General features: G+C 46.2%; 3 protein-coding genes across 5 annotated transcripts; all 3 read left to right on the top strand.

Annotated features, from left to right (window-relative positions):
* Positions 1-3,616: 3,616 nt before the first annotated feature.
* LOC100836746 (uncharacterized protein At2g29880-like) lies at positions 3,617-8,236 on the top strand. Of its 2 annotated transcripts, XM_024460143.1 has the most exons (5): positions 3,617-3,848; positions 6,980-7,085; positions 7,255-7,383; positions 7,549-7,650; positions 7,746-8,236. In XM_024460143.1, exons 1-5 carry the CDS (start codon positions 3,756-3,758, stop codon positions 7,937-7,939), a joined length of 624 nt encoding a protein of 207 aa, XP_024315911.1. In that variant the 5' UTR covers positions 3,617-3,755; the 3' UTR covers positions 7,940-8,236. The 2 variants fall into 2 exon arrangements, with proteins under 2 accessions (XP_024315911.1, XP_024315910.1); XM_024460142.1 differs by having other exon boundaries at positions 7,255-7,650.
* On the top strand, positions 4,259-5,897 carry LOC100836538 (NDR1/HIN1-like protein 6). Its single transcript, XM_003564859.4, has one exon. It carries the CDS (start codon positions 4,531-4,533, stop codon positions 5,434-5,436), a length of 906 nt encoding a protein of 301 aa, XP_003564907.1. The 5' UTR covers positions 4,259-4,530; the 3' UTR covers positions 5,437-5,897.
* Positions 8,237-19,095: 10,859 nt separating the features above from the next.
* LOC100836129 (receptor-like serine/threonine-protein kinase ALE2) lies at positions 19,096-25,757 on the top strand. 2 transcript variants are annotated; one of them, XM_010232280.3, is made up of 16 exons: positions 19,096-19,541; positions 20,201-20,311; positions 20,378-20,482; positions 20,553-20,783; positions 20,919-20,981; positions 21,057-21,152; positions 21,247-21,354; positions 21,432-21,641; positions 21,727-21,810; positions 21,889-21,960; positions 22,038-22,139; positions 22,262-22,633; positions 22,860-23,138; positions 23,789-24,187; positions 24,259-24,502; positions 24,582-25,757. In XM_010232280.3, exons 1-16 carry the CDS (start codon positions 19,460-19,462, stop codon positions 25,216-25,218), a joined length of 3,195 nt encoding a protein of 1,064 aa, XP_010230582.1. In that variant the 5' UTR covers positions 19,096-19,459; the 3' UTR covers positions 25,219-25,757. The 2 variants fall into 2 exon arrangements, with proteins under 2 accessions (XP_010230582.1, XP_010230581.1); XM_010232279.3 differs by having other exon boundaries at positions 19,100-19,541; positions 21,054-21,152.
* The last annotated feature ends 350 nt before the right edge of the window (positions 25,758-26,107 follow it).

Below are 26,107 nucleotides of genomic sequence, written 5' to 3'. Positions count from 1 at the left end.
TCTTGGTTCCCTTTCAGGATGTCCACGAACCATGTGACCTACGCAGACGGATATGGGTACATGTCACGGCTTTCTTGCAGACACAAACGTGATCGATCTAAGCAGTCTGGATGATGTACCACCGTCATCCCGGCAGTGATCACTCCGGCAGCAAATGGAAGCCGGCGTTCCTACGTGATCCCTGTCGGCGTCGGTGCCATGTACTGATGTACCTCTCGCCGCAGATTACTCCAGTTCTTCCGGACATGTTTCACGTCGTGGGCACTTACGGTTAGAATCATGTGACGGAATGACGGTACTTTAGCATCATTAATAAACCGTGCCTAGCTATGTACCTACTGATATTGCAATAGGCGTTAATGAGAAGAGGGAACATTTGCATAAATATTGTCTGTATAAAGGTTTCTAGGGCCAGAAACGCCATAAAACACCGTGTGCAACAATTCAAGAACCAATATTTTATATGAACATGTCCTTCCTCCGTCCCTCCCATATTAAGTGTCGAAATATTACAGGCATCTAGACGTATTTTAGTATATAGATTCGTTATTTTTAGACAAATTTGAATCACTTGATATCTGACGGAGGGAGTACTGGTATCAGTCTGGACCCTATCTCCGAGCCATTAAGCTCCAGTGTGTTTGCTTTTGGGTGTTTTGGGTGTTTGTAAATCTGGTTTCCGTCTGTTGTTTCTAAATTAACCGGATAGTAACTCTTATCTTGAATGACAGAGCTCGTGCCCTTCGTCCCCTTGCTTAGGCGGAAAAAAAAACTTGGGAATGTTCAAGTGTACTAATTTGGACCCCCAAACTTTGACATAAATACCAAAAGTCACATCAACAATAGAAAGAGGGGCTGCATATGACAAGGGATTCGTGAAATCCCAGCTGGTTGTTCACACATGATGACAAGATTGTTGTATTTTTGGTACCACTCGTCAGGTGGATGCTAGATTTTAATGAAAAAATACATCTCAATTGTATTTTAGGGGTAGACACTTAGCTAGACAGCGATAGATGACTTACCTTGGCATCCCCTCCTTACCAACGAAACAGGAGCTTGAATATTCCGATCCTCCCAACTACCGCCGTTGGATCGAAGCTCCATTTCGCTCGGTTACTATTCTCGGTGGACGTCATGGATCGACATGATTAATGTATGACTACGAAAGAGGCTTCTTGATCACTGGCAGCACTGCTGGAGACAGGGAGGTTTAATTTACAAGCAAGGTGCGTGCATGGTCAATGACATGGCTGTGTTTGGTGCAGTTCGAGTAGTCCGTCTTTTTCACGGCGATTTCTTGTTTATGGAGAAAAAGTAGGGAATATAAATGATAGGGGCCATGTTCGGTTCCATGTGCAAATAACATTAATTAGCTTATGTAACAGCTGCTTTGCTAGATGTACTCTCTCTGGGTTATGGAAAGATGGTGTTTTGGACAAAGCTCCAGTTAAACTCTACTACTTCCTCCGTCCAACAAAAGATGTCTCAAGTTTGTTAAAATTTGAATGTATGTAGACATGACTTTGTGTATAGATGCATTCAAATGTAATCAAAATTGAGACATCCTTTGTTGGACAGAGAAAGTACAAGTTTGACTATCTTTCTTTTTTTATCTTGAGAGTTTAGAAGTTCGGCTATCAACAATGTCCCGATTTGTACTTCTGCTCTGTTTCGTGTCGATTTACGGAAGCAATAGTTTGGGTAACGTAAAAGCGGAAAGGCATGGAACTCGGGCGGCGTTGTTTAGTCTGCCGGAAGAACATGTAGAATTCACGAGCAAACTTCATGTCGATAATTAAATGGATGAAAATCACGTTTAGTTTGAACGTGTAGGGCCACGCATGCACGAGCAACCTCAGGGTGCAGAGCACAGCTGGACTGCCGGCGACGTCCTACCCGGCACGGCGCAACAACCAGAGAAAAACCATCGCCATCGCTCCATGCTGCTAAGTGCTAACCCCAAAATATTATTATTTTGTAAACTCTAACCCCACGATATGTAATGCACATAAACCACACATGCGGAAATACGTAATCTGATTCTAAATTCTTGACTCAAATTTGTTCAAATATAGATGTATCTATTCTTAAAAAACGTCTAGATACATGTAATATTTCCGACAACAATTTAAAATCGGAGTGAGTATTTTTCTGCTCGTCAATCTCATGTCTCCCGCTCTTGTGATCCTTCTAAAGTCCAGAGACAATTTTTTTTTTGCGGGGATAAATTCCACAGACATTGGTAATACAAGTCTTGGCGGTAGTAATTCTTTTGCGCTAGTTCTTTCGTGAATCGCCTTCGCTATCGTGGAACATGCACCGGCTGCTTGCTGGGGTATATATAGATCCATCGTCGTGGTTGTCGTCGTTGATGGCCAAGGATGGGAAAGAAAGTGACTAGACACCTCCGTGGAAGTTTGCCTTGGCAAGTTTCGTGCCAACTATCAAGGACGTTGACACCAAAAGCACCCATCCCAAGAAATAAATGTCTATATATAATGATATTTTTGCTGGAAGTTAACTACTACTGCTACCTGTGTGTTGGAAGTTAACTACTACTGCCTCTTTCCCAAAATATAAAATATATTTCGTTTTTCTTTGATCAATAAATGTTTTGAGTTGATACTATCATTGTATTCGTATTTAGAAGTAGTTGCCTATAGTTATGATTTTGCCCACATGACTCATGCATGTTAATGAAGTACTCTCTTCGATTCTAAATTGTTGTCGAAATATTATATGTATCTAGACGTTTTTTAAGAATAGATACATTTATATTTGGGCAAATTTGAGTTAAGAATTTAGGATCAGGGTGAGTAACTTTTTATCAGAATCTTGATCAAAGCAAATAAAATGTACTCAACTGATCAAGAGGGAGTACCAGATCAACCGATCAAGAGGCGTTGCATGACCATAGGAAAATGGTTGGATAGCCGCAAAAAGCTAATTGTTGTAAAAAAATGGTTTGACGGTTCAATAGAAAAAATGCAAATAAAACGGGTTATTTTTTTCAGTTCTGTCTAAAAAACATAATGGAATATTTATTGATCTCAAAGTCACATCCATTCGTAAAACCGCCCAGCTCAATCCTCAGATAAAAAAGACGACACGGTAACACCACCATCTGTTAGGTAAAGAGCTATTTGCACATGCACTAAAGGATTCTAGATTTCTCTAGTTGATTTTTATATTCACATTGTGTGATCCGTGACTGAATTGTTTGTTTCTTTTTTTCATAAAATGGTTGTTGCATCAGTTCGATGGAGAGGTCGATGAACCCACCTTTCCAAAAAAAAAATGTATTCTTCACTGAGAACAAAGTTATTTTGGTGGAGATTCCATCTGAAACTCTTTATGGACATTAGATTAATCTTGCTTCCAGAGAGTATTTTCGTAGATCTTCTCCAATTTTTGTGTCCGAAACGCTTCATGGATCGATGTTATACTTATGCGTCTTTGCTTGTTAGATAATCCGGTTTTATTTATTCAGTCTACCTAACCGATGGATTAGCTGAATTATGGGTTCTATAATTCTCGTGTAAAAAGGATTATGTCATATACTAGTATAAAGGGAAGGAGAGAGTAATAGACTAGAGCCTGGGATACCAAAATCAACTTGCAACAGAGAGTGTGATCCCAAAGATGCCTTTGCCCAAAACAAACCCGGATCACAAGTCTTCATTGAAGTATCAGTGGCAGTAATATAAGGCCGGCCCCAAACGATCGCAGATGCTACTGCTGCCATTAGTTTAATGCACTTAGTTACAACAAATGGAGCTTTTATTAATCTCTGCACTTCTGCAAGAAGAATTCGGCAGGGGATTGCAGGCCTGGTTCGCGGGAAGGTAATTACTTGTACCTGATTGATGCATAATAAAGCTTTGGAGGGACAAATTAAAGTAGCAATTGATTGTACCGGCTGGATCGGAGTACTGCTACAGTACCCGGAGTAAGCTAGACGTACTAGCGTTAGGGTTAGTGCTAGGCTGCTCAAGTTGATCTACTGTCAAATCTGTCGATACAAATTCGAGGTTTGTGAAATACTCCATCTCTGATCATTACTCTTGTGGAGTATATTGAGCCGAGCAGGCAAACAGTAACAATACTCAAGATTTTGACAGATTATGCTGATTTACGTATAAGTCGTACCCCCGGTAAAAACAAGTTTAAATTATTCCGAAATGAATTTTCCGGAGGAATTTTTCGGGCGCAGACGGGAATTACGGAGGAGACTTGCTTAAAATAAAAGGCAAAGGAAAGCATCAGCTGAGCTGCCTGAGCTGAGCTGAGCGAGCAGCAGCAGCAGCAAATGATTCGGTGAGGACGAACCATCCGTAAGGTGACCCGTCCCTTTTCCCTCACCTCACTCACCTTCTCCTTCTTCCTCCTCGTCGTCCCTTCGCTTATAGATCTCCAGCTCCCGGCCAAGTACTCAGCAAAGCGCACGGAATCCAATCCAGTCCAGTCCAACCAGCTAGCCAACTAGCTTCCGCCGGGCAAAGGACCTCGCCCCTTCCACCGGCGGCAATGTCTTCCAACGGCAAGCCCAATCCGCAGCCCCCCGCCGCCGCCAGCAACGGCGCTGCCACCGGCGGCCCGCCCAAGATGTACCAGCGGCCCATCTACCGCCCACAGGGGCCCTCCTCCAAGGGCCGCCGCGGCGGGCGCGGGCGCTCCTGCCCCTTCAGCTGTTGCTGCTGCTTCTTCTGGACAATCCTCGTCGTGCTCCTCCTCGCCTTCGCAGCCGCCGTGGCCGGCGGCGCCTTCTACCTCCTCTACCGCCCGCACCGCCCGGCCTTCACCCTCTCGCTCGCCCGCGTCAACAAGCTCGCCCTCTCCAACTCCTCCGCCGCGCCGGCCCTCACCGACTCCATCGACTTCACCCTCACCGCCAGGAACCCCAACAAGAAGCTCGTCTTCCTCTACGACGACTTCGCCGTCTCCGCCGCCACCGCCGCCAACGCCGTGCCGCTCGGGGACGCCGCCGTGCCCGGGTTCGCGCACGAGGCCGGCAATATCACCGTCATCAAGGCCACCGTGGCCGCGTCCGCGCTCGGGGTCGACCCCGCCGCGGCCAGCTCCGACATCAAGAAGTCCGGAAGCTTCGCCATCACGCTCGACCTGGAGACCAAGGCCGGGGTGAAGGTCGGCGGGCTCAGGACCAAGAAGATCGGCATCCAGGTGCACTGCGACGGCATCAAGGTCGCCGCGCCCGCGACGGCCCCCGCGCCGGCGGCCAAGAAGAAGGGGGTCGTCAAGCTCACCGTCTCCAAGGCGCCCGCGCCGGCGGCGGCTGCGGGTGTCGTGGAGGCTCCGGAGCCGTCGGCAGGCGCCGACGACGCCGCCACCGGTACCCCGGCGACGGCGACCGCCATGGCGCCGCGCGTGTGCCAGGTCAGGATCCGAGTCAAGATCTGGAGGTGGACCTTCTAGTAACGGGGCGAATCTCCTAGGGGCCGCATTGCGAAAACAAATATATCGGGCAAAGAAAAGGTCGCTTTACTTTTTCACTTGCGATGATCATCATGCCGCTGCGGTGCGCAGTAGAAAATCCAAAACCGAATCAAATCAACCGTGGGTTGCTGTAAATTCTTTTCGATTTGAATTTTACGAAATTTGGCGGGGGAGTGATGGGGGAGGGTGGTAAGTCAGTTTGAGAGCTTGAGTCATTTGTTTATTGTTTCCTATTTCTTCTTTTTTTACCTCCTTTTTTGTTAGTGCAAGTACAATTTGGGGATGGGACTCTTTGGGGATTTGTTATGCTTAACTTTGTATACTAGTACGAATGTATCTGAATTTGTAATTGTTAGTGGCTTGTATTAGTAACTACTGATGGAGTATTGTCAAATTACATTCTTGTTTCAAATATTATCGCAAAGTTTTCAGTTGGCAAACACGAGGGAAAGTTTATTCAGATTCTCTAAGATGTGTCGGTCAGTATGTTCGTCTCGCTGTAGATATTAACTCTGGAATTTTGCTCGTCAGAGAAAAGTTGCAGCCGATTGAATCACGAGGTTGCTTTTGACGAACAGTGGAGCTGAGAGGAAGGATTGGACTGCTACCACTGTGGAACGTGTTCACGTAAAGCTTTCTCTTGTGAACAATGCTGGAGTGAGGAGGAAGCTGATAAAGGGTTAAGGCCTCCTTCGGTTTGCAAGAAATCTGTCGGATTCTTACGGGATTTTGAACCAGAGGATATTTTCCTGTACGTGACATTCGGTTCACAGGATCGGTGATACCGAGTTCCTTAGAAAAACCGATTCCTGAGCCTGTAAAAATTCCTGGCGCGGAACGACTGCGCGAAGTGCCCCCCGCGCTACTCTCGCGCCAAAAGTAATATAGCTGGATCTTTCGCGAGGGCAAATAAAAGGGGGAAAAAAGGAAGGCACTCCGCCTCGTCTAGAAGGGGAGCAGCGACCGACGATAGCCACCAGATCCCGTCTGCTGGTTTCTCCCCTCGCCCATCTCGTCTTCTCCGCCTGCGTCACTACGGCGAGGCGAGGCCATCTCTTCTTCTCCTACTGCTCCAGGTCGTCCCTACAACATGGCCATTTGTTCCTCTTTGCAGGTATGTCAGGTGTTCAGAGATCAGTCGATCTGATTCATCGATTTTGTGGTTTCAGTCCCCTTAGGAGATTAATAGCAGAGTTTTTCTTCGTTAAATACAACCAGATGATTAGTTGGCTTTGGACAATAATTAGGAGATGTTAAATACAACCAGATGACAATTCCGAAGGTAGAACCAGTACACCAAGTAATCTTTCTCAAGCCGGAACCAATCAATCTCCATCTACTGTGTGTCCTAGTCATCTCTGAATGACTGAATGAGATTAATCTGGCCAGTGTACTAACGTGCTCCTACGTAGCAGTAATTAATCTGTAGCATCAATGTGTGATGCTTAGGTGCAGATGAAGAATATTAGCAATCAGTTGTGGTGATTATTTTGGTTGCAATAATACTGTTGTCTTATTACAGAATGGTAATCACCGGAGCTATGAGCAACAAGGCCATCGTTCACAATCGCATGGACTAAGCGATTTTGAAGCTGATCGTGTGACTTCTCAACCTTCTCAACAAATAGGTATTACTCTTGAAGGGTTAAATTTCTTGCATTAGTAATTTGGTACTGCAGACGAAGCGCATAATATATAGGTATTGCTCCAGTTTTAAATAAATTGGATTAGTGTGTTCTCCTACTTCCTTAGAAGGACTAATATAGTTGAAATTGAGCAAGTTTCTACCTGCTTTAGGTACCGTAAGGACTTGTCCTAGAGCTAAATGGAGTCACCAAATGAAGCTATTTCTTATTCAACTCTTGAAAGATCATGATGTGCCTGGTTTTCGAAACCAAAATGCATGGAGTATGGAAGCATGGACAGGTATTACTTCTCAATTGAATACCAAGTTTGTTGTGTCATTCACTGTTAACCAAGTCAAGCAAAAGGAGCAGGATTTAAAAAAAGATTATCGAAGTGTAAAAGACTTGTTAGCTGAAAGTGGTTTTGGATGGGATAGCGTGAGAATGATGGTAGATGCACCAACAGATATTTGGGCCACATTTGCTGCTCGCAAGAACAGCAAGGATGCCCTCCAATGGCGAGACAAGTCTTTCCCATACTATGCTGAATTGGTTCCACTCTACGACGGTTAGCGAAATATCCTTATAGCTTTGTGTTTTTTCAGCATGCTTTAGTCATGTTTTTCTTGATGCCAATCTAATTTTTATTGAACATATATGTAGGCCGTCATGCTGAAGGAAGGACTCGTCGTGGTATGGACTATTATGCAAGCAGGGCAAATAATGTGGTGATTTCTATTGATGAACAGCCTGATGCTTATCAGTCTCCATCGCCTACTTTACAAGGTGCTGGAGAATATGGTATGCATTTTTCTATTGAGGAAGAGACCGAGGATTTCATTGCGGATGCTGCCTAGCGTTCATCAACACCTTTTCAACAAATGAAATCCACACCAAGCTCTGCACAAGCACGTACTGATAAGCCTAGCAGCAGACGTGCAAAAAAACAAAAGAGAAGTACTACTGAACCTCCCGAGGGATTTCATGAGAGATACCTAAAGCTGAAGCGGGAAGAAATAGACCGATTTGCAGCTATCGAGGAGAAGAAAGCTTCTATTGAGGAGAAGAAAGCAGAGGATCCCTAAAGCATTAACAAGTGTATTATAACTCTTGAAGGGTTAGATGGTCTACAAGTGAGTGACATTTTGTTGGCGTCAGATATCTTCCAAGCAAAAGATCACAGGGAAGTTTTCTTATCATTTTCTAGTGATGAACTACGGTTGGCCTAGATTAAAAGGGAGATTACACGTAGCAACACAAATTATCAGTGCTAGAACCTGCATCTCATGGTGTCATGTGGTGATTAGCATATAGTTTGGTCATTTGGTGGTTAGCATATTTTGGTATGCCGTGAGGACAGTAGTAGAACCTGCATATCTCATAGTGTCATGTGGTGGTTAGCATATATTTTGGCCATTTGGTGGTTAGTATATTTTGGTAGGCCGAGAGGTCCAACTAACATCAATGGTAATATTTTGTACAAGCTTATATCTGTTGCAGCCATGGTAAGGAACAAGGAAAAATATATTAAGACTAATATATTATGGATTAGAACTTTAATATTTCAAGTTACATCAGTGGTAATACAACTTGGGAGCCTTCTCACTATCTTTATCTTGAATTTTTATGTGATACATACTGCTCCCACATTTGTTGTGCTATGGTATCTCGCATTTGATGTCCCGCAAGCCTGGAGTTGTTGAATGCATGGATGTCAGCATGATAGCTATGGTCTCCATTTGGTACATCAACAATCTGGTCAGGATCAATATCCATGGTAGCATCACTAGGCCAAGTCATATCTCCATTGTGTATGCGTATGAAGTTATGTAGAACTGCACAAGCCACGGATGTGTCAATCTGTTTTTCTTTTGAGAAATGCGAAGCAACTTTCAGTATAGGAAATCTCATTTTCCATATGCCAATAATTCTCTCAATATGATTCCGAAGTTGAGCATGTCCGAGATTGAATAGTTCCTTGTGATTCTGTGGCTTTTGACGTGCTCTTCCTTGTTCATTTAAGTGATACCTAGTATCACGATAGGGAGCAAGAAATTGAGGTGTATTTGCATAACCAGCATCTACTAGATAAAATTTGCCATCAGGAACTTCAAAACCATGGTTAAGTGCATCTTGTAGAACTCTTGCATCTGAAGCTGATCCCTCCCAACCAGGATTTATATGTACAAACTTCAAATCAAAATCACAAGCAACCATCGCATTCTGTGAGATTGTTTGCTTCCTATTTCTGTATGGTTTTTGTTGATCCAATGGAAGTTTCATAGGGATATGAGTACCATCTACAGCACCAATACAATTCTGCACACAAGACAAGTCAAAGTTAGATATTTAAAAATATTTTATTCCAATGTTAAACCAAAACAATTCAAGATGTAGTCGTACCTTGAAGAAGGGGTAAATTTTTGGTTTCCTCAATATTGAATGCGGGTGTAGAGAAGGTGGGCGTATGTAGATAGGTGTGAGATTTGTGATTGCTTCAAGAACTCTTTTGAAATGTCGATGTATTGTATCTGGGCTATGTTGAAACCAATCTTGAAGTGTTTCATTGGTTGCATTTTTTGCTACTGCATACAAAAATATAACAACTTGTTTTTCTACTGAAACATATGTTGTATCAGCTAGATATTTTTTCTCACACAACTTATTGACTAGTGCAAGAAAAATGGAAACCTCCATGCGAAAGTTCCTTTTGCATAAGTTTTCATGTCCAGTAAGGATCTCATGAACACGACAAGCACCTGTAAGCTTTGATGTGTGCATTGGTCTCCTACTAGAAGATGATGGTGATGACTCTTCTAAAGTAGGGAGAACAAAATTAATGAACTCATCATCAGTTGCTGATCTACGCTGGTAGCTTGAGTACATGTTGTGAAATGACGTTGTGCAGATGATGCTGAAAAATGAATGGAAGAGAGTAAAGAAAATCATTACTTTTGCTTGGGAGAAAATAAGTTTTTTTTTGCAGAAGCTGGATATGTACTGACCTTATTTCTCCAGCCAGCTATGCCTTGTTGTGTTGGCTTGTCCAGGAGCAAAGCTGAGATTGAAGAGAATAAAACAGAGCATAGTGTGCGAGGAGCAGCTGGAAAATGGAAGAACTGAAGAGAACCGGTGAGGCTATTTATACACGTACTAGTACTAGTTGAAAGCTAACGGCTAGTTGAGTCAATTAATTGTGTGCTAACGGCTAGTGTATTCCTGTACCTTTCCTATGTTAGGAAATGGTGCAACCGAATGCTAGTTATTCAGAAATCCTGAGGTTTTGTTTTCCAAAGAATTTGGATGGGTTGGGCATCTTATTCCTACACTTTTTCTATTCTCATGTTTTGTAAATCCTCCAAACCGAACAGGGCCTAAAGATCCATTTCTTAGTGAAAAGGGGTGTGTGTTTAAGCGGGATGACAAGGTGTTAATTCACCGGGATTGGTGAGTCCTTAGTTTAAAGGTCAACACAATCATTGAAGCGTGCCCCGTCTTTCCCCAGCATGCCCCGTGAGAAAGGATAAAAGGAAGAGGACGAGAAGAGAAGGAAATTTACCTGTGAGTGTGAGATGCATGAACAGAATAAACACCGCCGCAATTAGGCCGGGACTGCAGTTGCATTCTCCCTCGTCGGCAGCCCAATCTTTAAGGCAGTTGCAACAATTATATTCTCTCTATTCCATAATTTTTATCGAAATATTATATGTATCTAGACACTTTTTAAAAATAGATACATCCATTTAGACAAATTTAAGACAAAAATTATGGAACGGAGAGAGTACCTCCTTAAGCGTCTTGAAGTTGATTCTGACGCCCAGGTCCTGGTGACTAGTGAGAGCAGTTCAAAGCTGCGATTGAAATCCAGCGAGAACTACCTTTGGAGCACATCCAGTCCAGGAGTTTCACTCTCTTCAGAAAAGGCTGAACAATGTTCAGTTTACCAATGGAATTCGAGATACTAACTGATGGAAATTTATCGTTGATGGGTTTACTCTGCAGAATCAGCTTACAAGGCACAGTTTGCTGGTGCAATGACCACCATGATGTACCCCACGGTTTGGAAAGTGTAGGCACCACCAAAATACAGATTCTTTGAATGGCCCATTATGCAAGATAGGGTATCGACCGCATATCGTCTCGAGCGTCGGGGTCAGCCAAATTGTGGCTTGTGCCCTCCTTGTAAGCAGGTGGCCGATTAGGCGCCCATTTTCCCTTCAAGTGCCGCTGCACAATCACAATCTGGATTGGGATTAAATTTTGGCTCGGCCTTCACGACGTGTACCCGAATCAATGGGGTAGTGCAATTTTTATGAAGGATTGGTGGACCAACGTAACCCATGAAAGACGATCTTGTAAAGAGGCGTGTCGTGTTAGTTTGTTAGGAGATTTGGAACGGGCAAAACGCACGAATTCTTCGACATGTTTTCACTCTACCAACGATCATTGCAGCTAAAATCAAAGAGGAAGCTACAATTTGAAGACTTGCGGGAGCAAAACATTTTCAGTAGCCTGATAGCGGGAGAGTAGGATCCTTTTGGCTTTGGCCTAGGACTTGAACAAGAAAGTAAAATACCAAACTACATGAGCTGAAGAGGACAGGTGGATCCGCGGTCCCGTCAGAGATGGAGTCGCACTTTTGAAAGTGACGGTTAAGAGTTTCTTCATGAGAAGACTGATTGCACATTTTCCTTGCATGAATGTTGTTCAAACTAGGTTTTTTCGGGACCATGGGCCCAAATAACTCCATTGGGCCAGGTATACACGAAAAAGAGACTCCAGGCCGTAGCTGGAGCAGGCCCACTGGCTTAAACACTCTTTGCTTTGTGATCATTTGGGCCTGTTAGCACCGTTCCGTCCGGATCACGCATAAACGCGCGCACTTCCCATTCCCATCGGCTCCTGTAAAAGTAAAACCGTGTCAACCAAGAAAAAGGGAAATCTCCTTTAAACCCTCCCTCGGAAGAAATAAGGTTAACGCGCTACAGCTCACGTTGCTAATTTAGACGGCACCATTTCAAGCAAAAGACGCGCGCGCGTTCCACTGGTGCTGGGGGAAGTTTCCCCGTTCGTTCCATATTGCCCCGACTTCCATATCTACATCCTTCCCGTGCAGTACACGAAATTTATGTTGGGGCTTAATTATCGGGGGCGGAGAGTTCTAGAGCGCCCCTTCTGCATTTGGGGTAAACAATGGCGCCCCACGCAAAGTGCCACAAAAGGAGCGAAAACTCCCAACTTTGGCGGCCGAGAAACGTTTCCCGATCGTACGGTTGTCGATCGCGGACCCTCCCATCGCACGGCTGTGCGGTCTCGGGCCCTGGGCTGCTCCTGCTGCTGCTTCCGTCACGAGCAGAGGATAGGGGAAGGCGTTTCTGGCAACAGCCCAGCTGGCTCGCACCCACGCAGCACGGGCCCAGCTGGCCAGTCAACACCACGGGGAGAGGAAGACTTTCCCTGCCCGTCTCCTCTCGTCGCGTCCAAACAAAAAAAGGAAAAAATGAAATAAAAAAAATCGCGGCTTCCCAAAGCGCGGTACGCTACGCGCCACGAGCTGCGGGGGCCCCGGTTTTGCGCGAACGCGGCCTGTTATTTTTCTTCTTCCTCGGGGCAAAAACGATCGAGGCCGCCCGATGCGCGCCGCTGTGTGGGTCCCGAGGCGGATCCGACGGTCCTCAAGGTGCTCTGCCGCGCAGCCACGTCGCGCCGTGGGCTATATATACGCCTACGTGGCGGTCGACCGCTGCCGTGCTGCCTCCACCGCTTCAGTTTCCCACTCTCCCCCCTCTCTGTTCGAGTTTTCTCCTTTCCACTTGGCGTTGGCGGTTCCTTCTCCGAGCTTCTCTCTCTCGCTATCTGTCGGTTCGATGGAGGAGGAGGATGACGCCACCGCCGTACGGAAGCGGAAGCGGGAAGGCGAGGCCTTCGGCGCGGGCGTCGTGAAGGAGCTGGTGCAGGCGGAGGAGGAGGACGAGTGCGAGGCGGGCATCGACGAGGAGGCCGTGGAGGAGGTGATGCGGTGGCTGGAGAAGGAGATTTACTCCTCGGGCGACAAGGAGGACGAGGAAAAGGGGTTCGTGACCATCAACGGCAACGAGGAGAGCTGCGGCCCGTCCTTCTCCGCCGCCGCCTCCACCGTCATGGCCGCCGTCGACACGCGCGCCGGAGCGCCGCCGCCCCCGACCCCCATCCCCTGGCCGTGGCCCGAAACCGCCGCCGCCGCCGCCGCGCGCGTGGACGACGACGAGCGGGCCGCGGCCGAGCTCTCCGCCGACGGCTACTACCAGGAGGAGGAATGGCTGGTGGAGCTGTTGGCCGGCGACCCCGCCCTTGAGCTTTGGAGCCTGGAGTAGGATAGATCAGATGATTCAGATCATGCATCCACCGCCTCGTGTGTTACCGGGTAGCACTAGGGAATTCAAGGTCCGTCCGGCCGGCGTAGAGCCCACGGCGTACCGCCCGTTTCCTTTTTCGGACGGTTGTACAGCCCCAGCAAGAAGAAAGAAAAGAAAAGGAAGTAGGAGTACTCCAACTGGGCAGTGGGCCCGCGCCGTGGTCACAGTTTTGTTTCGGCGTGTGTCGCTCTGGAGAACGGACGGACTCTGCGGCGTATGGGCAAGCAGCGATTCAATGCGGTGTGGACTCTTGTTTTGTTTCAGAATTCAGAGAGGAGAGGCCTGTGCGTACTGCTGTACTGAGTGCGAGTACTAGCTGGCTTCGTGTCGCCTTGCGCGATCGCTTTCCTTTCCGGTTTCTGCTGCCGAGTTTTTTCCTTCCCGTTTCCTGCCACCTTTTGCTCTCCTTGACCGCGGCCCGGCCGGCGAGATGGGCGAGCGGCGTTTGAATGGATTCGGCGTGCGTGTGTGTGTCTGTGTTTTCGGTAACCAACCAACCTGCCACGGTCTTCGCTTATTCAATGTACGTCGTCTTCGATTAGAGCCAATATGTCGAGAAATAAAAGGTCCCTCTCTAATGATCGGAAACGTGCGTGACCCGCCGTGTGGACTGTATCATTCTATCAGTGCGTGCAGCGTGCTAGTAGATCGCTAGAGTTTCCTCATCATCTGGTGCGATCGTAGCTAGCTAGGGTACGTACGATCGTATAATAAAGGAGGACCAAGAAACCGATACAGCGTCCCGCTCCGGCCTCTGCCAATACCAACATCAAGCATACAGACCTAGCTAAAAGTCTGGCTTTCGATCGCTGCGGTTTCAGCCTTTCAGGCCATCGATCAGCTCCGGTACCGTGGTGCAGGCTTTCGGTGAGCTGCAGTACTTTCAGGCTTGGCAGGCCGTAGTACATGCGAAGGCGATGCGAATTCAACACATGCATGCAGGTTCTGTCATGCTGGATAGCCGAGCTTGGTACAGAACAACACAAGTTTTGCTGATGCGCATCGACTGGTGCATCCTAGGACCATACCCGCTTCGTCTGATCAATGCGCGCCGCGCGCTTATGTGTTGTTGCTGTACGCCTAGCTAGCTAGTCGCCTACTCCGTACACATTAGGATCTTAGGAGTACCTGTCATAAGTGTGCCTGTCATGTACTCCTGTAGATGCATTGCTACGACATCTTCGCTATACACTTCGTACTGGGGTGAACAGTCCCGCCGATGCTGTGTGTACTACTAGCTGTTTTCCGTATAGTAGGAGTAGTATTGTTTTCTTTACCAGTTTACCTGCCGCCGGCATGTAACAGTGAAGCCGCTTGCTGTTCCAATGAGCGGCCAAATAACACAGGCACGGGCTGCACGGCCCTACGGGCTACGGGTGCCAGTACTCATATTTTTAACTGTATTTTTACCATAGGTTCTTTTTTTGAGGGGGGGGGGGAGTCGGTACTGTACTCATCAGACCAGCACAAACCTAGGCACCTAGCCACGATGAGACCTTGCCTTTCTGTGTATGGGCCTCCAGTAAGGCCCATTTAGATGTGCTGCATCAGAAACCTCACCCTCTTAACTGGACCGATTCTGTTCTGTTTTTACCATCTTCACAGGGCCGGTTCTAATCTTGTGGGCTTCTGTTTTGCCAATCGGGGCCCCATGGCTCCTGCCGTTTCACTATAAACAGACAACTGTCTGGACCCATTGGTCGTTTCGTACGAAGGATGACAATTTCTCTGCTCTCATGCAGCGTTTGCCGGTTGGGACTTTTTTTTTTGGTTAAGATCGATACCAACACCTGACATACATATAGTGCAACAGTAGCAGAGTACAATTCTTACAGCAGAAGAAAGCTGCACGCATCGTCCTCTGCTAATTTTCCCTCTGCGCCTGGATTATCCCTGAAAGACTCTTAACCAAAGGCACGGTTAAGGTGTTTCAGCCTTTCTCTGAACATATATGTTGAGCGCCACAGAAGAGCAAATCTGCAAATGCATATGCATGTACTCCGTGGAAGATAGCGCAGATGGTATAGATAAGAACAAGCCAGATGAATCTCTCACGCCTTTCGTCAAAGTCCTTTTGATAGCCTTTTCTTTTCCTCTCTCGCTCTCTCCTCCCCTCCAAAAAGAAAGAACAGAGACTTCCTGGCCAAGCCCCTTGAGTTCAGGATCACTGTTTCTGTCTGCCGCTGCTATTGACAAAGATGTTGTTAGAGAGAGCGAGATGTCGTACTATCACGGCTCACGCATGGCATAGTAGAATTGCGACGCAAGGCAAAGGCAGAAGGAGGAAGCCATGATTGCTCCTCTGTTTCTTTAAGAACCGGGAGGACCAAATAAAAGGAAAAGTTGGCTCCACTTTGCGCGCTGATTGCTGGAGGCAAAGCGAGGCGCGTGCGTGCCGCCTCCTCGGTCACATGCTTGCCTGCCGGCCAGTGCTGCACTTCAGCTCAGCGCTTGCTGCAACAGGGCACTTTTCTGCTGGCCTGGCCCGGCGAGGCAGGCAGGCATGCCGGGTCCTGTTTCTGCTCCCAGATCGATCCATCTTTATTCTCATTTTACTCACTCGCAAGGACAAGCAGATTGTTCCCTTGCTTCTTTCTGATCGATGCCGGTATGGTATGTCACGCCCTCGTGTGGCTTAAACGCTGCGAGCAAGCAAGCAAGCAGATGCAGTGGCAAGCATATTATCCGTACGGGCGTGTTGAGGTTTTCCGTTACTAGCAAGTATTTCATGATGGGATCAGAGGCATGCAGTAGTGACTAGTGAAGGTAGATCGGGCTGCCTGTTGCGTGGTATTGAACCTCGGCAACGGCACATGCAGTGAAAGGACGCCGGCCGGCTCTTTGCCACCTTTACAGCGCCAAAGCAAACAGGGGGAGAGGCCCTCACTGTCTAGCTGCCGCTGCTACCAAAGCTTTCTTTTCTACCACTGCTGACTTGCAAAACTACATTTGCAAATCATGAATGTCGTTTTAGCCTGCTTCCAGGTGAGTTTTACGGTAAATCTACGTGCCCTGTCCAATTAGCAAATTACGGCACGCGTAGAGGTGCAACATGGTGACCCTCAGGTACCCTTTGATCCTCTTAGTTCAAACAAATGAACTAATTTTTCAAAAAATCGTATCATTTTAAAATTTTAGTTCATTTGGTTAAACTAAGAAGGATCAAGGGTAACCTGAGAATCGCCATGTTGCACCTCTAGGCACGTGCACAGACTGAAAAGACGGCACGAGTCGATCAGCGCGGAACAGAAATCATTTGACGACACGGTCCGCCGTCCGCGTGACACGAAAATGAAATAAACGGAACCAAAATTTGCACTGGAGCACCTTAATTATATTCTTCTTCAGACCGATCCTTAATTATATTCTCGTGAGAGCAAAAAAGGGGGGGAAATGTTTAGTATTCGATCACGTACGGACCGGAATTCGCAACATCAGAAAGGTCTTAAGAATCGTACGATCGAAATCGATCATCAAGTTGGCTTTCGGGCTTAGGAATCTAATCTAATCAGAATTATTGGTACTGCCCGGGAATATAACGTGCCGCGGTACGTACTTACCCTTGCATGCCTATAAGAGACACGGCCACGTTCATCCATCAATGCGGTCATCACAATCCTTATGATCATATATGCACGCAATTTGTAATCGGCCGGCGTGGGAATTGTCCTGTCCGACAGCTTCGTGGTACATATCCGTACCAGGCTTTGTTAGACCTGGCACTGGATTACGATAATCTCGTTTGTCTGTACGAATTTTTCCTATTATATTCTCTTGCTAACCAAATTTTGGGCAATTTTTTTTTCTTGAGTAGCAATAATCCATAAACAAATTAAGCATGGTAGCTTTCAATAACCATCAGTAGGGGTGGAAATGAGCCCAGCCGGGTATGCTTGCAAAAATAAGAACTGAGATGTTGCGGCAATGGACATGCGACTGAAACTGTTGCGGTGGCACGAATTTGTACATGGACCAGTGTAACTTTATACGGCGGTCGATCAACTGATCATACTGAAGTCCCTGTCAAAACAGCCATATCAATTTACACTGGTCCATGTATACACTCATGCGTTTCAAAACAGAACATCCATGTCTATAAACAGATACGAACTCAAAGGGGGAGTTCAATGATGCGAAAGAAAGAAGAAGGGCTTCCTTGAAGGAAAGGAATTAAACGTGTTGCATCCACTAGGTAGGACGAGCATGTGGATAAGTGGATGGATCGATGGCAACTTGGGAAGCAAAGGCGTGACGAGCGCCGGTAACTAGTACTCTTTCTTTCGTCCATCTTTGCATGTCACGCAATCTCTCTATACGTACGTATCCGCACGTTGCCGTCCCGTGGCGAAAAGCCAAAGCGGCCGTGGTAGGTCAAGCGACCACGACACGTGGACACGTGCGCACACACGGTGTTCCTTTTGAAGCCTGTTGCTTCAGCTGCGTACTGGCCGACACATACGTCCAACGAACATTTATCAACTCGAGAAGCATATCTATATATTTTTATCGCGGGAGGGAAAATGTGTATCGCGATGCACAATGTACAACCGCTGCAAATTATATTAATTTAAGTAAAGCATAAAAGAAAAGCCCGCAGGTTATTCGATTGCCGTAGTTCACCAGCGAGTAGATCGATGGAGACAAAGTGTATGCAGTATACTGTAAATAGTTTTGTATTCTTGTCCTTGGAGTTGGAGCGGTTCCAGCCGACAACGGTGTGTTTGATATATCACGAGCAAACACCAGTACAAAAATCTTGGTGAAATTCCTGCGGTGAGGGCTTCAAAATTCCATCTGATCCGGAACACGTGGCATGACATTACGTTGTCAGGATTCCACACAAGGTCCAGCAGCATCACAGTGCACGGGACCAAATAATATCGGCAGAGTTGTACGTACGTGACACGTCTAGCTAGCTAACGCAATGCCTGACCCGCGCTAGGCTAAGTGTTAGCGGTCCGTACGTGCCGGCGACGGCGACTCCACAACCTCTCGGCAAAACCAAAACTGAAAGGTGGTGGCATGACCCAGTTGTGCTGTCAAACGGAGACGAATATCCGTGTCAGGATTACACGGACGGCGGATACCCGTTCAAAAGTTTCCCGCTAGCTATGCTCCGTGGCCCGTGATCGACCGACGGGCATCGAAACCCGACCGAATTTTCAGGGAGCGGTTCGTGTCTGCACCAATGCATCGGAATTGTTAATATTAATCCCGGGCCGGACCAGGCTGCGCTGGACGACAAACAAATCCGCTCCATCCACAGGACAAGGATCTACAGCGATAGGGACGGACGGACGGATGGTGTCTCACGGTGCTGGCCGGATGCCTCGATTAATTGCTCCAAGATCAAGATCATTTAAACGGACCCGGCCAAGATCAAGATCAAGATTAAGATCGAGATTTCTTTTCAGGGCAGCCTTGGTGGATGTTGAATTGAAACACGTGGGAGGAGGGCACGGGCAGGAAGCAAGGAATGTTTTTCACAACACCGTTCGTTCGTTGCTTCGCCGCGGCTGAACTGAATCACAAATGATCTCTCTCTGCTTTGATCCATTTCTAGCTAGTGCTCTCCTTTTTGTTGATTGATGGGGCGTCTGTTAATAATTCATGAGTGCTCATAATTCATTTGTAGCTGCTACAGATACACCTTTTTCCCCGTGTAAACTACTAACTGCTGGCTACTGTACTGTACCACTACTAGTACTGCTGTCTGCTGCTGCCTTGCCTTGGCGTTGGCCTTCCCCTGGGCACCTTCCCCTCTTCCTCCTCTTCTCCCTCCCTCCCCACATGGGCCTCTGCTCGCCCATGGCGTGGTGCCAAAATGGCAGTCAGGCTCCGTGCTTTCCCGCCGCTCTAGGGGCTGTTTCTCGTGGGTTTCGGAGGAGCGGCACCGCGCCTGATTTGTGATCTGTGCCGGGGGACATTGCCGCCTGCTGCTGCTGCTGCTGGTGGTGGTGGTGGTCTGGGCTTGCTCTCGCTATGAGCGTGCGGGAGATGCGGCCTCTCGCTTCTGCGGTGGTGGTAGCGGTGGCTCTTCTCGCTTCGGCTCTTGGATCCACAGGTGAGGAAATTTTCGCCATTGCTCAAGGCTGAAGCTTCGCCTGTTTTCCCTTGTAACTGCTGTAGGTGCTGGTGATAATGCGAGGGCTTGGTTGTTGCTCATACAGTATCTCATTGAGTATTTTTACGGGGGTGATGTGTGATTTGTTGGGGAAAACTTTGTGGATTCAGGATTTTTTTCTTCGCAATGCGCGTGCTAGCTAACTAACCCGTGGCCGGGAAACTGCAATTTCGCTGTGTTTTCTGAAGTTTGTCAGGATTAACGAGTATGGGCCTGTTATTTCTGAACTTCCATTACGAGTGTCGGTGGCTTGGCCATCTCGTGTTTCCTGCCCTTGTCTGTACCTGCAACTGCGAGCCACTTAAATTCCATCACATGTGCTTCGATTTAAATCCACCTGTTTATTTCGTGGGAAATGCTTGCTTTGGCTGAATATTCGCCCCCCCTAAATATAACTAGGCTTGGCATTTTGCTGCTATATGCTTGCAATAGTTGCTCGTCTTGCAATCTTATATGGTGAAACAACACTGGACAATTTGTGTGACTGGGTCTGATAGTAGCCTACAATTCTCTGTTATTGAACTCTGAGCTTAGTAATTGCATAGTACTAGTGTACATATATACTTGACAATAAACCTGTGTTCTTCACTCCACTATAGGTAGTGATCTGGCTTCTTCTCCGGCGGTTGCTAATTCGCCTGCGGCTGAAGGACAAGCTCCTAGTCCTCCTCAACCTACATTCGCTCTCGGTCCAATAACTCTTCCAACAGGTAACTCTGAATTCCTAAGATCATGATCAACATTGCAATGTGGCCCCTAACATTGGTTTGTTGCAGCACCCCTTGCTCCATCAGCAAGTCCTCCCCTCCAGAAGGGAGCTGTTAGCCCTGCAGTTCCCACCGAGCCGCAAAATGCACCGGCTCCAGTTGTTCCCCCTGAAGGTAGCTCATCTTGCAGTTAGATACTGTATTCCATTCCTGATGATTGCATCACTAATTGAATCTTGTGCAGAATATAATGCCCCTCCTCCAGTTGAGTCTGTGCCTCCCACTATCTCTGTTAAGGTGCCCCCGCCAGCAGCTCCTCCAAAAGCTGCAGTCGAAGATCCCACACCAATACTTCCTGGGTCACCTGCATTGCTACCGTCAGTTCAGGCTCCTACTTCATCTGTCCCAGTGAAGCCTAATCTGCCCGTAGCACCTCCTCCCTCTGTTAACAATCATCCAAGTCCAGTTGGATCAGGTATCTATATTCTGAATTCTGATAGTACGCTTAGGTTCCTGGATTCTTGATTTACCAAAATTTAATCGCAAAATTCGCAATTATGCCAATGTGTATATTCCCTCATTATTCACCCCCTTCATTCTCCTTCTCTAGGTACTGGTGTCCCTCCATATCCACCACCTAAAAGCAGTTCCCCAGCTGTTCCTCCTACTTCAGGTAACTTGCTTTCCTTGGGGTGGATCAAAATAGCCAAGTTGTGTATCTTTACCATTTCCACTTCTTGTTTAGAAGTTCCACGGGAACATGTGAATCCTCCGACTGCACCACCTATTATTGCGCAAGCACCACAACAACAGGCACTGGCTCCAAATACTGAGCATAATAATGGTGAGTATAAACAAATATGTTTCTATTGATCTGATCATCTTCCTCGTGTTTTTTCTTAGATGCTGAACTTAATGTTTATCTTTTGGAAATGCAGTGCCTTCATCAAATACACCCCCTCCAAGTTACCAGAATCATGACATTCTGCGTGCACCTCCTCCAAAGGAGCCTAGTACTGCCCCAGTTCACAAATCACCCACTAGAGGTAATCTCAGTTAATATTTCGGACATCTGCAGTTTGTGAAAGACATTGTTGCTTGACTGCTTAATTTCTGATTTCAGGGTTTGCACCTGCAGCTAGTCCTCTATCCCGGAACAGAAATATGCCCGCAATCCCCAAAAATGCTTCGACAACTTCACATGCTCATCCTCCATCGGTAGGAGTAGCTCCTAAACCAGCACCCATTAGTAGATCTCATCCTCGTGGATGGGTGCCAAAGAAAGGAGAAAATCCATCGACCGCACCGTCTTATCCACCATTGCAGGCTCAAGGTTCGGCATAATACTCCCATCAATTACCTAGCTGGCTAGCTATTGTCAATTGTGAACATTGAGGTTCAAAAGTTCTGCATTATAGGTCCTGAGATCTCTCGAGCTGGAGCTCCAAGACAGGTTGGGGCTAAAACGCAACACCATCATGCACCTCCACCGATGTTTCGAGGTAATGTTGGCTCTTCCTTTTTAAACACATTGGCATCATTTTATAGCACTAACACTTTTATTTCTTTTCTCTGTCCAGGCCATCCAAACTTCCCTGTGCATCCTCCATCTACTTCACCGGCGTCACCAAGGGGGCACACTGTCACTAAAAGTACTTTCAAGCCTTCTTGCTTGGCCTATTTGTCTTCATCGTGTCAGTACATATTTTGATACTTCTCTCATTTTCAGGACCTCGTGTTTCTCCTACTCTTCCACCAATCCCTCCCAAAGAGCCCAAGGCCCCATCAACTCATCCTATTTGGGCATTACCTCCACCACCACCTAACTTAGGTGCATTTTTCTATATATATATTTCCATATCTTTGTCCTTTAAAACTTTAGTACTAGTTCTGTAATATCTGCATAGTTTGGAATTATAATGGTTTCTTACCTAGTGAAGCTTTAATATGCAGATTGCAACTCGTTATCATGCTCAGAGCCTTTAACAGATCCACCTGCGGGAGCCCCATGTGCTTGTGTTCTACCAATTAAAGTTGGAATTCGTTTAAGTGTTGACCTTTATTCATTCTTTCCATTGGTGTCGGATTTTGCCGAAGAAGTGGGATCTGGGTTAAACATGGCACGGAGGCAGGTTCGTGTTATGGGTGCAAATGTGGCTGGTGATCAACCAGACAAGACGGTGGTTCTTGTGGATCTGGTACCGATGCATGTCAATTTTGATAATGCTACTGCCTTTGCGACATTTCAAAGCTTGTGGAGCAAAAAAATTTCTCTAAAACCGTCAGTTTTCGGGGACTATGAAATCCTCTATGTTGTATATCCAGGTTTGCATTCTTACGTGTGCTCCTGACCTCTCCCTTATTTCATGAATGCCACTGACCAATGCTACAGGCTATTTTTACCATATTATACCGTAGTCATTTGATTAATCTCATAAACATCATTAAATTTCAGTGTGTTATGCTCATTATTTATTATCTCATTGTTAAGCATTTTGATTTTTGATCTTCTGAACCATGAGTTTCACCAAAATGCATGCACTCTTTTCAGGGCTTCCTCCTTCTCCCCCTTCAGCACCGGAAGGTGTTGGCAAGGGTGCATTTGGCAACAGCAGAAATGGAAGGGCAATGAAGCCTCTTGGGGTTGATGTAAGAAGACCCAAAAGAAAAGTGAATGGGAGCCTAATTGCCATTGCTGTTTTGTCTACAGTTATAGCGTTGATTATTTGCACCCTGTCTGCATGGTTGCTGATAATCAGATTCAGGGATTCAGATGACATGGCTCAACAATTTCCTCATAGTGCAATTCCGAAGTTTTCCAGATCTTCCGGTATGTGTACTCATGCTTGTAATATATGATAAATGCACCATCTTGTATTCTTGTGATGCCATTTTCGTCAGCTGCTCAAATGATAGCAGAACACGAGTTACATATTTTCAGTCAAGTGACTCCAACAGACTATATTGAATGTCACTGTGACCTATACGTAAATATTGTCAAACAGTATTCTTCTAGAGTACCAATAATTCCATGAGATGGAGGGATATAGCCCTGGCTTCCCATGCAGCAAATATTTCAAACTATAAACAAATTATGACATCTTCACTGCTTTGTTGTGGTACCTACAAAATGAGCTTTCAAAAGCCCTGATTTCATCCTCATTTAGCATCTACTGAATTGAACCGGAAGTTGTCAGTTTGCTAGGATTAAATTAGCCACTGTCTCTAGATTTTAGCGCTCCTCAAGTGTTTATTGTTTAATTATGGTTATATTGCTAAATTCATAACCAATTTTTTTATTTTCTCAAACAAGCAAAATTTATGTGCTCATCTGAAACAGTAATGAATAGTGCTTGTAAAAGCTTTTCAGAGAAATCCTCCATTTCACTTCCAAACATCCTGTATCATTTCCTTGTTATAATAATATTTTTCTGTTTTTGTTAGTACAAGTTTCCCTCCTGAAACATCTCATGATTGCAGGGACATGCCACACACTGTTAGCTGGTCGCTGTAGTTCACCGTCAGGTCCATCAGGTTCGCTGGGGTCAAGCATGGCAACATACGCAGGACATGCAAAGACATTCAAATTCACTGAGATTGAAAAGGCTACAAATGGCTTTGATGATTCAACGGTACTTGGAGAAGGTGGCTTCGGGTGTGTCTACCAGGGCACACTTGAAGATGGAACACGGGTCGCAGTAAAGGTTCTGAAAAAATTTGATTGCCAAGGTGAACGGGAGTTCTTGGCTGAGGTTGAGATGCTGGGACGCTTGCATCACCGAAATTTGGTCAAGTTGTTAGGCATATGCATCGAGGAGAATGCACGGTGTCTGGTATATGAACTTATTCCAAATGGCAGTGTTGAGTCCCATCTGCATGGTAAGTAGTTGCAGATTTACCTCCAACATAAATTGATTGAAGAAATTACTTATCGTCTTTGCTCATTGTAGGAGCGGATCGTGATATAGCTCCCCTTGATTGGAATGCCCGAATGAAGATAGCCCTGGGGGCAGGGCGGGCACTTGCATATCTACATGAAGATTCAAGCCCTTGTGTGATTCATCGTGATTTCAAGTCAAGCAACATACTGCTAGAGCACGACTTCACTCCAAAAGTTTCTGACTTTGGACTTGCTAGGACTGCGAGAGGGGAGGGAAACCAGCACATCTCCACTCGTGTCATGGGCACATTCGGGTATGAAATATATCCTCTTAACTGTCTTAATATAGTTTTTGATATTAAACGTAATATGATCATTTGTATTTCTTCTCAGCTATGTTGCACCGGAGTATGCCATGACGGGGCATCTTCTTGTCAAGAGTGATGTATACAGTTATGGTGTCGTACTACTTGAGCTCCTCACAGGTAGAAAGCCTGTCGATATGTCTCAGCCTGCAGGGCAAGAAAGCCTAGTCTCATGGGCTCGCCCATATCTGACGAATGTGGTGAGCTTACGCCAAGCTGTCGATCCGCTTCTTGGCCCTAATGTACCACTGGACAATGTGGCAAAAGCAGCTGCTATTGCATCAATGTGTGTGCAACCTGAAGTTGCACACCGGCCAAGTATGAGTGAGGTCGTGCAGGCCTTGAAACTTGTCTGCAGCGAGGGTGACGAGGTTCTTGGTTCGGCAAGTTTCAGCGAGGAATTGGCGGCTCATACTACCGCGGTTTACGATGTAACTGGCATGGAAGCGGAAAGGGTGCTATTATCTGAGATGTTTGGATCAACCCCTGTCTTCACTCCAGCTCCTGATTCAGGTTCTTTCCGCAAGCAGTCCAGCTCAGGCCCTTTGATGACAGGCAAGAACAAGAAGTTCTGGCAGAGATTGCGAAGCTTGTCAAGAGGTAGTATGAGCGAGCACGGCGCTTCGCCAGATTTTGAGACGCGCTCACAGTGTAGCAATAGATGAGGCTTTTTTCTGTTCATCTTCCGGTCTCGAGAAGGTGAATATTCAACTGATTGGACGTAAAAAGAGTTTTCAAGGCCTAATTTGTTGTACATTAAGCATGTGGGGAGAAAGGCTATATACACAGTTCAGGACCAGCAGAGTACCAGGCCGCAGCATGAGTTTTTAGATCACAGGAAGCTTTAATAAGATATGCTCGGACTCAATGGGCACTGCTATGCACAGATACACCTGCCTTTCGTCTCACACTGTTTCTCCTTTTCAGCATTCCAGTTTGAGTTAGTCTGTTTTTCCTTTTTGTTTGGTTTAGCCGTTTGGTAGGAATTGTTGATGTACAGATTCAGATTGCATTTGGTCATGTGGATTTCAACTCCCTGTACACTAGCATTTGCAGAAATAGCTTCTTTGCGCCTTGTTGATTCAGACCTCTTTTCCGATTAAACTATGTAGTGCAGCTCTGAAAGGGTGGCTTCAGTTCTCTCTTTCCTCTAGTCTGTGGTCTGTGGATATATATTTTGAAGAAAGAATTTCATTGCTCTCCAGGCCTAGAGTGGATATATGTTGATGTGCAACCTGTATTGAGTTTATTGATGCCTTCTGGACATTAGTATTCGCAGCTCTGCACCTTGTTGAAGAGTATGGCATGAGTTTTAGCCTTTTTGTATATAGATAAAGAGGCACGAGTTAGCTCTGATGCCACTTTCTTTTCCTTAAAAAGTGCCACTCCATTTTCCATCTGGGGGTCAAAAGTTTTAGCCAGATGTTGCAAGTTTCCTAACTCCTATATTTCTTACATCACTACATCACACGTTTTTTGTTTTGTTTGCTAGCAGGATGCGAATTTGCTACCATAACAGTATGATTACTGCTGTACTGAACTACGTTTGGTTAG

This window comes from Brachypodium distachyon, chromosome 2 (genome assembly GCF_000005505.3).
Source record: "Brachypodium distachyon strain Bd21 chromosome 2, Brachypodium_distachyon_v3.0, whole genome shotgun sequence".
NCBI classification, from domain to species: Eukaryota; Viridiplantae; Streptophyta; class Magnoliopsida; order Poales; family Poaceae; genus Brachypodium; species Brachypodium distachyon.
Note: the sequence above shows the minus strand (reverse complement) of the source record. Positions and strands in the feature narration are given on the sequence as shown.